Source organism: Cephus cinctus, unplaced genomic scaffold (assembly GCF_000341935.2).
Source record: "Cephus cinctus unplaced genomic scaffold, Ccin1 Ccin1_scaffold0407, whole genome shotgun sequence".
Taxonomy (NCBI): Eukaryota; Metazoa; Arthropoda; class Insecta; order Hymenoptera; family Cephidae; genus Cephus; species Cephus cinctus.
The window spans coordinates 529,141-545,286 of record NW_014333091.1 but is presented as its reverse complement, the minus strand read 5'-3'; the positions used below and the strand labels follow the sequence as shown (position 1 = coordinate 545,286).

The window sequence follows — 16,146 nt, the reverse complement described above, 5'->3', positions numbered from 1 at the left end:
ATGTTTACTGTAGTCAATAAAATTAATTCACAGAGCTTTCAAAATTTATATAGTATAGTTTTAACTGCTAAGATTTTTATACAAGTAATGTTCGTATTGGTAAAGTCTAGAGAAAACTTAAAATTTGTTGATTTATACTCATACAGTAACGTTATTGACTATTGTAGTATTGGCACCATACAGTACTGTAGTAAGTGTGATAATAATAACAGATAAAATATAACAGACCCTCCTGTTGCTTTTCTACTGTTTTCTATATTTTTAGATACTTTTTAGCACAAGAAATATTTACGAAGTTTTGCAATAGTTTGATTCATACTTTGTATTGCGATAGCATGTGCTACCTTTTTACTGTGGAATAAGTTCCATTTTCCTTAGGGGTTAAAATGAAATTATACTAATTTAATTGTTCATAACTTACTTAAGTATTGTGTGTAAAATATTCGCCGTATAAGTTTTGTGACAAATATTTATTTTTATAGCCTATATGAATTAAATGTACATATTTATATAACATTGATTTATATTGCTACAAAGAAACGGGCCCTTTTGCTTTTGGGAGTCAAATCACCTGATTTTTACGCTTGCTCCGTTACTGGCTAACCGGAACCTTGTGCCATTTGCCAATCCTACTGGCACGTTAGCACACTCGAATTTGTCCTCAAGAATTAATCAATTTCAGTCAGATTTGGAGATATCTCTGATACTGTAAAAATTGCACATAAATATGTATGACTATATTCGAAAAGGAAATGCCTGCATTGCTAAATATAAAATGTCAATAGATGTCTTTGGTCTATGAAAATCTAATATGGCGAAAATAGCAGAAGACCGTGGTTTATAGTACCGTTATTAGTGGTTATTTAAAAAAGTTATAAGTAATTCCAAAGAAAACGATCGATGGCAGTGTCTTTACTTCGTATTGGTAGACAATTATCTTGGTTGGGTCGTGCTAAATACACCAAGGGAAGCACGTTCACGTTGTGTCAAAGATTCATCATGACTACCCGGCCTAAACTTGAAAAGGTTTTAGAGAACTTGCAAAAGAATCCGTATTTTGATAAATATTCTCAAAAAATAGCTAAACTGCAAGAAACTAGTCCAGAGGAATTCTTACAGAGGATAGAAGAAAAGGAAAGAAAAATCAAGGAGGAGAAAGGTGTGCAGTCAAATGAGCTTTCTATTTTATTTATAGTTTTTTAAAATTCTTTACTGTTTTCAAAATATTACTACTAAGAATTCAGCGTTATCGTTGTGTTCTTTATGTTATGCATAAGTATAATTCAAATAAGAAAAATCTGTACAAGAAAAGCCTCTTATGAAATAATCTTGGGACGGTTTGTTGAATTTTAATTGCACCTCAGTGGTGGTATATAGTGATATAAGGTGAATATAATAAAAAAATTGTGGATGACAGTTATTAGATTACCTTCCTAATCTAAATATAAATTCATACAATAAAGCAGTATGTATGTATTTATTTTATAAAAGTATCATTATTGATGTTATATTTTCATTGTACATACTATTTTTTAAAGAGAAACGTGAGCAGGAGAAAAAAATTCAACAAGCATCCAAGGCTAAACCATCACTGGATCCAGCTTTGCAGAAGAAGGAACCTCAGTTGAATGATATAATGAAAATTGATCTGATCCAAGATAAAAACAAGGAGGAGATCATTGAAATCTGGCGAGAGTATCATAAGCAAAAGGATTGTATCTCTGGAACCATGTCACCTGAGCAATATGACAAAATATTTGATCGTGGTGCAAAGTTTCCAACATTTCTAATACCCCTACCAAGATCGAATGGTTATGAGTTTATCATGTGCCAATTTCATGGATCGGAAATTCACATGACGCCTCTTCTCTGGTATCAAGTACACAAAGAGAATGCTCCAGAATGTTTAACAATTGTGCATTATACAGAACTTAGGGACAGTAAGAATTTAGTTCTTATGCGCGGAGAGTTCGATGCAAATTCAATCAATGTGCAAGAGGCACAGTGTTTATTGAATGAGCTCCAACTATATTATTCGATGGATGATCCACAGCGATTGAAATTACTGGAAACATTTACACATAAACCTGATGAGTTCAAGCACATGGATCTTATTGCGCAATTAGAAACTATTTCCTTAGAGCCTGTAGCTAATACCAGTGCCAAGTCTATGAAATCCAGTTAATTGTTATAATTTTATGTCACTTCTGTATATAGACCATCCAATAGTAACCTGATTCAATAGAAGCAACAGTCGTTTTTATTTATTCCCTTTTTATAATCGTTAAGTATTTATAAAAATTGATATTTATATTACAAGCTTTTTCTGATCATAAAGTGACTGTTAATAATTTTCAGTCATGTTTCCTGCACTTATACGGTATCCTGTTCAATATCAATGGCCGTTCAAATCTTATATATGGAATTTGAATCAATTATTGAAGCCTAATATGAGAAGATGCTACATTAATTATCCTTCAAATAATCAATACGTGACTACACCAATTTTCTACGTGAATGCTGGTAATTAATCAATTATATTTTATTACACGAGTCCTTGTACAAAGTATAAATCATTTTAATTTTCCAGGACCTCATATAGGACATCTTTACAGCGCCGTTCTTGCTGATTCTGTAACTAGGTTTCAATCCATGCTTGGGTACACAACATTTATGAGCACGGGTACAGACGAACATGGTAATAAAGTTGAACGTGCTGCAAGAGATGCTAATCTTCCCATTGACAAATATTGCACACAAATTTCACAGAAATTTCGAGATATGTGCGATAAGTTTGATGTTGGGTATTCAGGCTATATAAGGACCACGGAAACCCGCCATCGAGATACTGTCCATCAATTTTGGGTATAAGAAAAATAAGAAATTAATATTCACATAACGTGGAGCCATATATTATGCTCCCATTAATATTTTCAGAATACCTTGAAGGCGGGAGGTCATATATATTTGGGAAAATATTCAGGATGGTATTGCGAATCGGATGAAGCGTTTCTAACGGATTTAGACTTGACAGAGAAGAAAACAGCTTCTGGGGAAATAATTAAAGTATCCAATGAATCTGGTCATCCTGTAGAGTGGACTGAGGAAAATAATTACAAGTTTAGATTAAGCAATTTCCAAGATGATCTCAAGCATTGGCTTAAGGATGGTACGGTATTTTTAAAATACGTTGATCTACTAGAAGTTATTAATGAAATTAGATAATGATTGATTGATTTAGAAAAAGCAGTGCAACCGAGCAAGTATCACAAGATTTTATTGAGTTGGATAGAAGATGGTGCTTGTTTAGAAGATTTAAGTGTGTCCAGGCCTAGGCGTCGAGTTCCTTGGGGAATTGCAGTGCCTCAGGATGATACTCATAGTATTTACGTCTGGCTAGATGCGCTGGTTAATTATTTGACAGTCATTGGATATCCAGAAGAGAGATATAAAAAGTTTTGGCCTCCAAGTGTTCAGGTAAAATAATGTTGACCCCTTTATATGTTGCGGGTGCATCTGATTTCACGAATAAGAGTTTATCAAACGGTATTCGTGGCTTTAGGTAATTGGAAAGGACATATTAAAATTCCATGGTGTGTATTGGCCGGCATTTTTAATTGCTGCTGGTCTGGAACCGCCAAAGACTCTGCTTTGTCATTCTCATTGGACTGTGGAAAGTGAAAAAATGTCAAAATCAAAAGGAAACGTCGTATCTCCGTTTGAAGCTGCTGCAACATTTACAGAAGATGGCTTGAGATATTTTCTTTTACGAGAAGCTGTACCTCATAGTGATGCAAGTACGTACAGTTGATGATATGATTTACATTGATATTATATTGTTTGACAGATTATTATTATGCTTAAGAGATGATTTAATACATTTATTAGAAGCATTTTAATAACCATAAATCATAGTAATTCTTTAAATTGCATAACTGAAAGTAGGCTCTCTGTCTGGATGGTGGCTTTAAATTAAACCCTAAACCACCCAACAGGAGAAAGTTGGAATTGCCTTGTCTGTTAATAGTTCACAAACTGAAATTAATTTGAAAACTTTACAACTGCTTTGTTCAAGGGATTCGTTCACTTTCACACAAAATTAAATAACACTATAACTTCTGTATACGGACTAATAAAAAATCATGCCTTGGCACTTATAAACTTTTAGTGTTTTCAATCCAAAGGAAAATATGCAATTTTGTTAAAAATTTTTTTGTGCAGACTACAGCGCTGTGAAAGTACAGAGAATTGTAAACTCTGAACTGGCTGACACCTTGGGTAACTTAATCAGCCGATGCACAGGTAAAACTGTTAATCCAACCAGAGAAATACCAAATCCAGCAGAATGCAGTGACGTCCTCAAATCAGATTCAGCCAAGAGCTTGCTGCGTAATCTTGAAACTTTGAAGGACACTGCAGAAAAGAGTTATAAGGAGTATAATTTACACCATGTAGTAGATGCTGTAATGAGTACCCTGCACAGTGCAAATCAAATGGTGGATTATCACAAACCATGGCAATTAAGAAAAGAAACAAATAATCCAGAATCTATAAATCAACTTAAAGCAGTAATATCCCTTGCATTAGAAGCAGCAAGAATAAGTGGCCTAATTCTGTATCCAATAGTACCAAAGATGAGTAGCAATTTGTTAGATTACCTGTCTGTACCTCCTGAAAATCGTACCTGGGAAGATGCCAGATCAAAGCATTTAAATGATTCACCTAATGAATCAAGGCAACTCGGTCAAGGCAACACCATATTGTTTAGAAGGATCAGGAATTAAGGACCACCTCATGAAAGACACACTTGGAAGTCTTATGCTAATATATTTACAGAGAACGATCATTCGAACATACCTTTAGTATACATTAATACTGGCGTACAGACTGGTCCGATAAAAAAAGGTACGCTTACCTCGTATATATAATATATACGAGTGTTATCTGCGAGAGATCTAATTCTCTAAACGCTTGCGCCACATATGCTCATCGGAGCACTGTGTACGTTAACGTATGATTAGGTGTACTTAGACTCTCGTCGTTAAAGCATTAGACAATTTACCTGATTATCCTGACGCGCCCTTCTGTGTTGCTATTCAAATTTCATCAAAAATTTTTCACACGTCATTTTTGTTAAACAATTTTATATTCCGCCTCGTTCGAGTGGATATGTCATGTACTGAATCAACTTAGATTAATTGGGAGTGGTGAGTCTATATTTTGTAATTACCACGTCTCTAATTAGAGTATTGCTCTGTATGGATTGCTTCCACGTATCCCGCCAGATAGAAAAATAAATAAATGACTATTTACAAGATGTCAAATGAATCAGCGCAGGAGACTGCCTGTGTTCACCTATTGCTAGTAAGTTGTGATCTATGACTCAGTAGACGTCACTATTAGAACATTATCGTGTAACGAGAGGAGCCTTACGTCAGGTTTATTGAGTTTCATCCCGAGTAAAGCTACGCCCTTACCAATAACCGACACATAACACCTGCTACCGAGGTTCATAATCTAAACTATATTGGCGAAATTTCATACGTTTCTAATTTCTTTATGTCCTCATTTTCTCTATCGTCATTTAAGTCCCACGTACATACTACTGGAATCATCTTCATTTTATCACGGATCGTTAACTTTACGATAATCGACTATAATTCTTTCCACGTAATAATTGAATATGCCTTTTAGATATGTCTTTGACTAGAATTTTTATCATTTTACCTTTTTGCCTTAATGATTGTCCTCTTGGGTTACCCGAGTCGCATTATTTCTGTCAGACTAAGCGATTATATGACTGATAGTAAGAGCGACCAAGTCCTTTTGACTCTGATAATATATCTTTTTTTCGTCTCAATTTTTCTTCGTTATTTCATTTGATTCTCCCATTGAGAATATCGGTGGGTAGTTTATATTGCGCTGACTATGGTGTCACGATGTTTTTGTGCGGCCATTCCTACTTGACAACTCCCCGCGCTCGATCTCGGACTGATATTGCACTCCACGGTCGAACCATTTCTTTTATGAACCACCACTGAACGTAGTTCACCGCATTCGCTGGTTGACGGCTGATTACCACGTGCCCGAGCACCCTTCGTTAGGATACGCTTAAACGCTTCCCTGAACTCGGTATTGAAGATGCTGTAGATTATCGGGTTGAAGGCCGAGTTACTGTATCCTAGCCAGGTGAGAACCTGCAGATAAGAAAGATGCGATAACATTGGCGACACAGAGACAAGAAAATAGTAGGACGTTAATGGTTATAATAAAGTCAAACCTGGAAGGCTCGATCTGGTATGCAGGTCTTACAGAACGCTGCGACGATATTAACGCAGAAGAATGGCACCCAGCATATCAGAAAGACGCCCATTATCACGCCAACTGTAATGGCGGCCTTGTGATCGGACACGTGATACGGACTAGTTGGTTTCAGCTTGGTCTGCGGCTTCGGGGGCTTGTTGCATCTGCTCTTGGTGCGAAAGCTCTTAGCTATTGAAGTGTCCGGTAATTTTGTTACAGCGCGGATGCTCTTGACGTGCTTTTGAGCGTAGCAGTAGAGTCTACAGTAGATGCCGAGCATGACGACGCAGGGTACGTAGAACGATATGCAGGATGAGACTATTGCGTAGGTGGGTGTTAAGTCCAGGGCGCACGTCGGATACTCCTGAAATATATCCGCAGGCTGTGGGTATGCGATTACTCAGTCTTTTGCAGTAAACAAATGATTGATTTTATAGATTGATCGAGGCTGTACCTGCGTCCCGTCGCTGTAGACCAAGGGATCATCCGGCCTGTGAAGTCCCAGGCTGATCGGTACGAAGGAAATGAGTCCAGCCAGAAGCCACACAGTGGCAATACTAGCCACTGCGATTCTTCTCGTTACCCAGCGGCCATATCTATTACAACAGATGAGATCGATCGAGTATATTACGAGAGCCGTAGATGCTCGACCAAGTGGATGGACTCTATGGAATTACCTGAGAGGATCTTTAATGTGGATATAACGATCTAAGGATATGGCGCAGAGATTCAGGATAGAGGCAGTGCTGCACATCACGTCAAAGGCGATCCAGGTGTCGCAGAAGCGTGGCCCAAAGACCCAATATCCTAGGAGATCATTGACTCCTGCAAAGGTCATTACCAGGCAACCGACGAATAGGTCGGCGATGGCGAGCGAGGCCAGGAACAGGTTACCGATTCGCCGCAAACCGCGGTCCGTGTAAATGGCCACGCATACCAGCACGTTACCAGCCACAGACAGAAATATCAATATTGATAATAAGAATCCTGAAATGGAAAGCTCCGTCTTCATCTTCTTGTTGTTAACTAATCGTATCAGCTCCCTCGAAGCAGCTTGACCCTATTATTTTTATATTTCCGTACTCTAAGAGAATCTTCATACGAGCACACGTGGGCGCTCCATTAGGAGCACTGTTGGGAATTTCGATCGAGTTCTCACGAGAGTACGATGCTTCACTTAGCCATCTTCAATTATGGATAAGTATGAAGAAGTAACGCTCTCGGCTACAGCCATTCTTGGACACTAATTCTCATTAACTTCCGTACTAGATGGTCTCCGGGGTTCCTTGCCCAAGACGTGAACTTTTATCGGCCGCTTCGCGGGAGCTAAGTGCGATCGATCAAGTATAAAAGTTTAGCGAACCAACTAGGAGCACCGACAGTAGCGAGAAAGCGTCCTCAGGAAGATCTCCCCTATCTGTCAGGTTACTCTGTAAAACAAGAAGACGACGCGTGCTGAGTGTATTTGAAGAATTTCATTTTAAAAAACGATAATACGAATAATATATGTTTTCCTTCTGATGTCGCCAGTAAGTAGTCCTTAATTGATTCCAGCTGGAAACTTCTTACCTGGACTTAACGTAGGAATTCCAAGTTAAGGAGAGATCTTTCAAATCCTAAATAAAATACGACATCCTGGATTATGTAAGGCTTTCACAGTCTTGGTAGCCTTCAGTTGTTTCACAATTTATTGTGAGCCATAACTTTCATTGGGGATGACGAGAAGGAGGAGAGAAAAAAGGAAAGCGAGAGTGAACGTTGAGGCGAAATTGCCAGGGGCTGGATCTGTGACGCTTGGATTTCCACGCACGTGCACTGGCTCTAATGATCCTTCAGACAAGTCAAAGGTTCAGAGAATTCATACCACCATCGAAAGAATTTAAGCAATTCACATGAACAGGTTATATCGCTTCGTATTTAAGGGATGTATCGTTGGAATATTTATACAAAGCTACACATATGTTAAGGGAATTTGTTGTGTTGAGGTGGGTTGGTATCCGTGTTTGAAGTATGACTCTGGACTGAGGTAACAGTTGCCAAGGTAATTCAGTGGTCGTAATGGTAAGGAACATCCCTAAGTAAAATAAGGGCATGAGAATTGAGCCGATACAGGGTACTTGGAAAACATTATAAACGTAAAATCCGGAAATTTCGACGACGCAGTTTGCCAATTCTCGCCGGACACAATCGGGGCGGCTGGCAATTAACTTTCCGGCTGAACGATTTCTGATTATTAACGGTTCTGGTGTATACGTATATATGTGTGCCAATGGAAAAGAGGGAGACCGTACGCAAATGATACGCACCAACGTATTTCTGTAGCAGCTGCTCCTTCATAAACAACTTATTAATAGTTTAACTGTCGCGTGCGGCTCGACGATCGATTGTAATCTGCTCGTCTCTCTCTCTCTCTCTCTCTCTCTCTCTCTCTCTCTCTCTTTCTCTTCCTCTTTATTCTCTTTGACATTCTCGACCCCTCCTCCCACAATGAATTTTATTTGTCAAGCGCCAATAATTTCGCATCTGAATTTTTCTTCATTTTTTATGCCCCTCATCCCCTGCTGCTTTTAACACTCACAATCAGTCGCTCAGTCCCTTAACGAGGGAATTATTATATATATATATAACCTTAAAATTCTTTGCCAAAATAGAGAAAGAACGGTTAATTTAACAAGTGAACTTTCCGGTTGGATTCTTACGGGAGGAAACAGGCTCGTATCGGCGTAACAAGAATATTCTTCAAGATCCTGATGCGCGCTCATTCTTTACTTTCTCACGAATGTAATTTAATTTCGTGATGGGGCTATCTCCTTAGGGCTCCGTAACCCTTGTATTGCCCTAAGGAATTTGACGATTCGCGCAATTGAGAATTTACTCTTTCCTGAATTTGCTTAGCCCTGGGAAAGACTCATCCGATTCGATCATCCGCCAAGTGCTGGATCAATCGCTATAATTTTGCTGCGAGCTAATCCAGTTCTATCATATATATGATATATATATATGTATACAATATACACCCACACACGGGACTTTCCATGTATACATTTTTTACTTGCTTTTCCGCGGATGTTAAATCTCCCATAAATCTCAAGTAATTGCTTCAATTCGTTCCATAGCGCCAAACCAGAAGCCGGAAAAGTCTAGGAAAAGAAGCTTCTGGGTGCGCGTTTCATGCTACACCGGAGCGTGAGTCATCCTTTTGCACCGGATGAAACGTCCTATGAAATTTCATTGGTCCGACTGTCAGAACCGGAACCAAGATGCTCCATTTTTCTGCGGTACAGCTCTGCAGACGTGTATATGTAATATTACGCCATATGTCCCTTTAATTTCTCACAGCCGAACCTTTTTGTACCATGTGGCTTTTTATAGCCGTCGCCTTTGCCGTAAATTTTCAACGCCGACAATTCCAGATCCCTTACGTACAATTCTCGAAAGGGAAAACTTTCGGTGGATAAATTCTCACTTGTAATCGACACGATGTAGCAGGGAATATCAACCTCCTTGAGAATCTAGCGAATGGCTTCCATGTTTCTTCGTCTACTGAGAATAATCGTCAGTGCAATACTTGTGCTCGGAAGTGCAATTCCATTCTGGAGAACGACACCAGCCAACCCAAGTACCCACGGCACTCGTTCTCCATTTCTCCATCAGGTATTTTCGCACGATATTCTACACTATGTAGTGTGCATACATATATATAGCCACACTAAGTATATAGATTATTATGGATATTAAAAAGAAATGAGAGCGTAAAAGAAAGTACAAGCTCGGCGGTAGTAAGTTAGCTCAGGCAGATAGAGTCGATTCCTTTTGCTTCCTGAGATTCGCTTGGAAAACCTTAAGTCATTTGACAGGAGGATATCCAAGAAAGAATCCTAAAGGAACGAAAAGCATCAATTCGCAGTAATTTCTGAAAATTGGTCTGACTCTACTGGGAGATTCCGAACTTTTCAATTTGAATTTGCCTACAATGTCTGCCACGTCGAGGGCAGAAGGGGGAGATAAATAAAAGATATAACAAGATGGATGGATGCTCCAACAAAGAAGATGCTATTCTTTTTACTTTAAGCATGGAATCTCGTGTTTCTGTCAGCCGTGTGGAGTTTCGTGTTTCCCATAAACTAAGGCGTGTTTCTGTATTCCTCTGTGTGTTGAGGCAGCACTTGTTTGGAAATCTATTACCTGGCGTGTCTGACTCTCGAGGTTCGAGCCATCGGCGCGTGCAACGTAATGAGCTAACGAGGTTACGGCTAATTATTACATTTAAATTCTAGGTAGAATAATTAGAATAGGTTTGTCGTACGCTGCTGTACTATGTATGTACATGTGCACTAGGCATGATTTTGTAGAGTCGCGGAAATATATCTGTAGGAGAGTCATGCGAATCTGATGTAACTTTGGCCAAGTTGCATTTATCGGATGGAGGACTGGAGCACGAAAGGATTAAGTGATCCGTTAATGCAGTGAAGGAATATGTAGCTGGTGGGACGCAAAGTTTTCTCATGAACTCATGGACCACTGGAATCCTTTATCCGGTTGGTATTAGTTGGTCAAACGAAATTACATATAACCGGGGTATTTTCGCGAGAGCGAGCATGACTTTATGTAGTCCGGGGAGGAGTCGGCACTGGGGCGTAATGGAGTTGCATGGGACAGAAGAAAGGGGAGATGAAAGAAGGCTGGACGGGAGGTTAGAAGAGGGTTGTTCTACGTGAGAAGGGATAGAGGAATCTACGGTTCAGGCTTGAGATTTACTGCTTTGCCTCAGTGATGCCTACTTCCTTCTCGATCTTCCTCTCTCATTCGCTTCTCTTTCGTTGATCTGCTATCTCTCTCTCTCTCTCTCTCTCTCTCTCTCTCTCTCTCTCTGTCACACACACACACACACACACTGGGGTTTATTGTGTTAGAGTTCGTTCTGATCTCAGTGCTCGTCTATACACTATTTAACTTTGTTGCTGTCACACCAACCACCCGTGTCCTAATTCTATCCCACATCCGGTTCATCCCTTGAAGGGCTGATACTGCTTTAATCGCGTTAGCCCTTTGCGTCACTCCTAAAACCTTCTAAGTTATCCATTTTCGGCACTTTTCGCCACCGAGGAACCGTTACTGTATTAGATGAAGGGAGCAGACAAAAAGTAATTGCCATTAGACACATCCCGAGGGGTTCGATCGAGCAGAAAATAACCCAGGAAATCTGAAGTAATCGGCGAGAAAATCTAAGAGTTCTTGTAAATAGGCAAAATTGACTTGCTGCGTGTCTCTCGGTGCATTTTCTGGCACAATGGATACGCTTATATTATTTATGAAGTTTTTAAATTTACATAAAATCTTAGCGGTAAGTACTTACTTTACTTTTTTTATTTTATTATCATCCTAACGCTCTGTACCTCGCTATTCAATGTGAGCCCAGTTCACCGGGTCACGGCAGTGGGGAATCAATTTCCAGGACTTTCTGCCACCTCATGGCCAGAGCCACTAGCCGATATCTCATTACTTCTACTTTATTCTTTGACAGGGAGAGAGAGAAAGAGAGAGAGAGAGAGAGAGAGAGAGAGAGAGAGAGAGACCATTTTCTATCCACGTTCAATCCTTTGAAAGGACGTGGATCCTGAGTCTAAATATCCAAACGTGGACAGGAAGGAGCGGTCACTTCGTGATCGGCAAAGACGTGAGCGCAGGTCTATCAATGTTATATTCGCAACGTTAAGTAAGTTTCAGTTAACGTAAGTAAGTTAACGTAAAGTTTCAGTAAAGTGTAACGCGAGTAAATTAGAAAAATGTATATAAGGTTAATGGCGGGGAGAAATTTGTAAGGAGAATCTGGAGCAAAGTAGGACGAAAATTACGAAAAGGCCAATCGAGGATAATAGCGATGTGACGACTGAAAGGAGTCGATGATTACAAGCACTAAAAGGATTAGCTTAGCTATTGACTCTGACGGCTGAAAGTATTACCAGCTTGATTCTTGCAGTAAGCAGGTAGATCATATTGGCTGGGATACGTCGCCATACGCTTCCTGGCTGTTGTATGTACAGCACGTGCTACGGTCAGTAGTAAATACCGAGTGGGGTCAGACATAGAATTGAAATATCTCTGTGGTAACGTCTTAGCATCTCGCCCTAAGATCTATACCAGTGAAATCCAGCCCAGAGATTCGCATCATCCCTTAGGTCGAGTTACTGAGCTCGTTATTCGGTTTAACCCGTGACGGTTATTTAAAAGCTTCAAATAATCACGTTGTCCCTATAACCGTCTGGTTACTTTTCTCCCGTAAAAAACTTTGCCCTCCAAAAAAATTCAGAGGATTGAAATTATAAAAGGTATGGAATAAAAATCACGTCCCCTTTGTCTTGGCTGCGTGGTACGGTCGGCAGTATTTACGAGTGGGATACGCGTCCCCTCGGATACTTTATCGCCTCCGCTACGTAAATAGGAGATCATTGCAAAATCGTTCTGACTTTACTGCTCGTTTTCATGCATTTCCAGAAAATTCACTAGAACTGGCCCACGCGAATCATCCGTGTTCTGGTAATAGCAGCTGATGGAAAATTTATTCTTGTAACCGCCAGATAAAACCATGACTGTCGGTAATTGGCATAACGTGGACGTTATCAGGGTGAAATCTACCGGCGATAATATTCCATCCGTCGAATTGATTAACGCTGGTGGAGAAGGTACTCGGGCGATAACTCGGTAATTGATGTAACAAGGGTTGAAGCACCCCGATGCACGTACATGCCTCCCCATTGCTATTTTGTCAGAGGGTGTTGATTATGGCGGAATAGGACAGTCTCTCCTCCAGTACCGTCACATATCTCGTGGTCGGCTGTACGTACTACAGGGGTTGGACCAAAGGGTTCCAGGAATCGTGGGGATGCTACTAATATGTATGGACAATGCGTGGAATTTGGACAATTCCGAAAGGGCGCTTGTCCTTGCTAATTAGGCCATTAACGATCTCGTTTGTCAGTAGAAATTCTGTAACCTGATTGTGCTAGGAGCATCACTGAGTTCTAGTATCGTGTAATGCACGGACGCTCGGATGGGTCGGGACGTGTCCTGTTATCAGTACCGTAAAATGTAATTACGAATTATGCAGTACCAGCTGTACGAAAGGCCAGGCAAAATATGAGGAGTGTACGCAATGGCAATTTTGTGGAAAATATAGAGTTTCTATGAAAACGAAGCAGTGCGCGACTGTCTACTCTGTGTATGGTAAATTAGGGTGGTCGCCATTTTTTCATATGACAACACGTTAATTTTTTTATTATAGGTTAATAGGAATTACCTGCAGCTATTGCGCTGGCGCCCATGTTTATGCCACTAAATCTTTTTACTAGGGGCAAATATCGATTTACCTTTCGTGCACCCTTAGGTATTGTATGGAACTCTTTTTTTTTTCTTGGTTCTCCCTATGAGAAACATCGAACTTTATTGTCCTAAGGGTCGGGAGGAACTTGGTGTATATCAAGAGCAAAGTGTTGCAAACTTGCAAGCTCAAAGGTTCGAGTAACTCTACTGTATATAGTCGGTTTATTAGTTTTTAATGGACTTGTGAAATTGTACGCGCGTATCTAATGGTAATTATATTTTCGCAAAACTTTTGCCTTAAGATATCCAGTTGGATTTTCCGTCAATGGGAAAAGCTACGGAACGATTTGACGTAGGAATAAAATTCATTTTTCTCGATGGCAATAGTTTAAGTGAATTAGCATCAAGCAAAAGCAGCTGCATGGGCCACGGGAGGTACAGAGGCGTAGGTCGATACCCCAACGTCTCCTTCTTGCAGGTGCACCTGGGGTCATATACAACCCCCGTTACGGCAACTCAGCCCACACCTTGTATTCATGTTTTAGTTTACTGCTACGTTTCTGCTCAACCCCTACGTTCTGCTTCTGCTTTGACTCTCGAGTGGAGAGAGAGAGGGAGAGAGAGAGAGAGAGAGAGAGAGAGAGAGAGAAAGAGAGAGTCTAAATCCTCCTAAAGTTAATTCTCGCATCCTGAGTCAGCCGAATGTCTACTGCCAGCAAGCAGGTCTGCCAACGTTAAACTTCGACCTGGGACATCGTGCCTCTACGACGTGACCGTAAGGGATCGAATGTCTTTGAATGGTTCCTTAGATATATCTGCGAAAGCTTTTTTCTTTTTCTATCCAACACGCCAAAATGATTTCAATGATTTTTCCTAACAGTACGAAGAAAGCACGTCTTTCTAAAATAGACAAAAATGTACGTGTCTGGGTTATCTTCTTAAAAGCACACGTGACCTCCGGATATAAATTTACCCTCTCTTTGAACTCTGTCTGCGTCTTAAGTTATTTTCAGAAAGTATTGATAAAAAAATAAGGTAAAACCCTTAAAATATTAGAATCTGTCTTTAGGTATATCCGTGTCTCCCGTCATGTTTTGCAAATATAATGCATATTCGTGAAATCCTTGTGGTATAAAGCCAGGAAACATTTATTAGTTTCTCCGTATATCCATATTGTAACGTTCAAAAGTATGAGTCCAGTGTCCGTAAGTGTATCGAATTTTAGATGAAAAAAAAAAAGAGGAAAAGTCCCCTCGCAGGTTCCCGTAAATTGTTCGCCTTTTGCTCCGCTTGAGAGGAAATAACAATTTCAAGGAAAGACCGCGTGGAGGGTTCCGGAATGGCTGTCACGTGCAACTATTGCTCACGGTAAAACAAGGTTATTTATGATTGCCGATCGTATGGGTGGGTTTCCACTTTCTCGAGGCAAAGCAGCCTGGCCAGATGCATCGTGTAACCGTCGCTTGTTAATTTACCTGAGTGGATTGGCTCGGCGCAGCACAGCCAGCAGATATGTGCCAGCTCATCCAAGCTTTACCGTTATGGGAGCTTATCTTCACAGAAACATAATTATCAGGATAGCTCCTGGGCTGAGAAGCAGAGCTCATTAATATCACAAGCATTCAGATTATGAGCTGCACGTTATACACTGGTCAGCGGTAAATTACGACAATGATGTGAGTCATCATTGAATTTTCAAATAGTCTATTCAATAAGAATTTCATTGAATCACGAGATTTAAGGTTAGTTATTCCTGCGAAGGGATTGCAAATTTTATATTACCGTATTTAGAACGTCCTGGCGGAAATTTTCAATGTGAATTATTGAAATTTAAATCTACAAGGAACAATAAGGTTAGCTTTTATGCATATTCAGGGAAATTACGAAATATTGCGCAACATTTAGACTCTTTTTTGTAATAACTTTCTGTCTGATTTATTCGTGCATGTCGATGGGTTGGAAAATTCTAGGGCGGAGAATGGCGCTTTTTAAAAAATGCTACTGTCTGGGATTGCTACCTTGTACACAAGAAAAGCTAAAAATTTGCAAATAGATAGTCTCGGGATAAGAGGAAGTTGAAGCACCAGTAGTCCTGGAACGTGCATTAAAAATCAGGTGGAACGAGTAAATCATTTATATCCTCCATAGCCTTTGACCCTATATATATGTATACATATATATCTTGGTTATACATCAAAAGAGGAGAAAATAAGATGAGAAGGGAACACCGATTTCCTTGAGGGAGTTAAATGTTAAGAAATTGGCTCGTCCCTCTCGGTATGAAAATGAAAAAATTTGGTTTACTGGTACGACGTTCCTGAGAATGAAGGGGGCGAGGGTTTACCGCCGAGGTGACTGATAAACATGAAAAGGGAAGAATAGGAATGGTGCCGGTGACGGCACCAACGTAGCGTTAGTCGAGGTAATTGGATTTTTATGGATGGACAGACATGGCGTTCGGGTGCGCATGCGCACGCGTATCTTTACACTCAGGGCTGGTGTCACAAATAATGGCATAATATA

The 16,146-nt window shown here is 40.0% G+C and overlaps 3 protein-coding genes across 6 annotated transcripts in view; 2 read left to right on the top strand and 1 right to left on the bottom strand.

Annotated features, from left to right (window-relative positions):
* The first annotated feature begins 171 nt into the window (after positions 1-171).
* LOC107267535 (methionine--tRNA ligase, mitochondrial) lies at positions 172-5,310 on the top strand. 2 transcript variants are annotated; one of them, XM_015739378.2, is made up of 7 exons: positions 172-190; positions 2,359-2,523; positions 2,591-2,865; positions 2,938-3,169; positions 3,242-3,477; positions 3,563-3,797; positions 4,222-5,310. In XM_015739378.2, the coding sequence occupies exons 2-7, from the start codon at positions 2,361-2,363 to the stop codon at positions 4,782-4,784; spliced, it is 1,704 nt and encodes a 567-aa protein (XP_015594864.1). In that variant the 5' UTR covers positions 172-190; positions 2,359-2,360; the 3' UTR covers positions 4,785-5,310. The 2 variants fall into 2 exon arrangements, with proteins under 2 accessions (XP_015594864.1, XP_015594862.1); XM_015739376.2 differs by lacking the exon at positions 172-190 and adding an exon at positions 200-1,159.
* LOC112494320 (ATP synthase mitochondrial F1 complex assembly factor 1) lies at positions 1,187-2,247 on the top strand. The gene is made up of 2 exons (XM_025084852.1): positions 1,187-1,469; positions 1,539-2,247. The coding sequence occupies exon 2, from the start codon at positions 1,637-1,639 to the stop codon at positions 2,183-2,185; it is 549 nt and encodes a 182-aa protein (XP_024940620.1). The 5' UTR covers positions 1,187-1,469; positions 1,539-1,636; the 3' UTR covers positions 2,186-2,247.
* The window catches only part of LOC107267536 (dopamine receptor 1), a 23,428-nt gene continuing 12,581 nt past the window's right edge, over positions 5,300-16,146 (bottom strand). The window contains exons 2-6 of one of the 3 annotated variants that reach the window (XM_015739379.2): positions 7,667-7,733; positions 6,981-7,290; positions 6,758-6,899; positions 6,281-6,685; positions 5,300-6,197 (exon numbers count right to left, since the gene is read on the bottom strand). In XM_015739379.2, coding sequence (XP_015594865.1) covers positions 5,913-6,197; positions 6,281-6,685; positions 6,758-6,899; positions 6,981-7,290; positions 7,667-7,733 — 1,209 coding nt within the window. In that variant the 3' untranslated portion in view covers positions 5,300-5,912. The remainder of the gene's footprint in view (positions 6,198-6,280; positions 6,686-6,757; positions 6,900-6,980; positions 7,291-7,666; positions 7,734-16,146) is intronic. The other 2 variants (XM_015739380.2, XM_025084851.1) reach the window with 2 other exon arrangements.

Excerpts from the sequence above, each read along its gene's own strand:
- LOC112494320 (XM_025084852.1), top strand. The coding sequence starts at position 1,637 with ATGAAAATTGATCTGATCCAAGATAAAAACAAGGAGGAGATCATTGAA.
- LOC107267535 (XM_015739376.2), top strand. The coding sequence starts at position 901 with ATGGCAGTGTCTTTACTTCGTATTGGTAGACAATTATCTTGGTTGGGT. Across the intron at positions 1,160-2,358 it reads AAAAATCAAGGAGGAGAAAG|TCATGTTTCCTGCACTTATA; the intron begins GTGTGCAGTCAA and ends AATAATTTTCAG. Across the intron at positions 3,170-3,241 it reads CAAGCATTGGCTTAAGGATG|AAAAAGCAGTGCAACCGAGC; the intron begins GTACGGTATTTT and ends TGATTGATTTAG.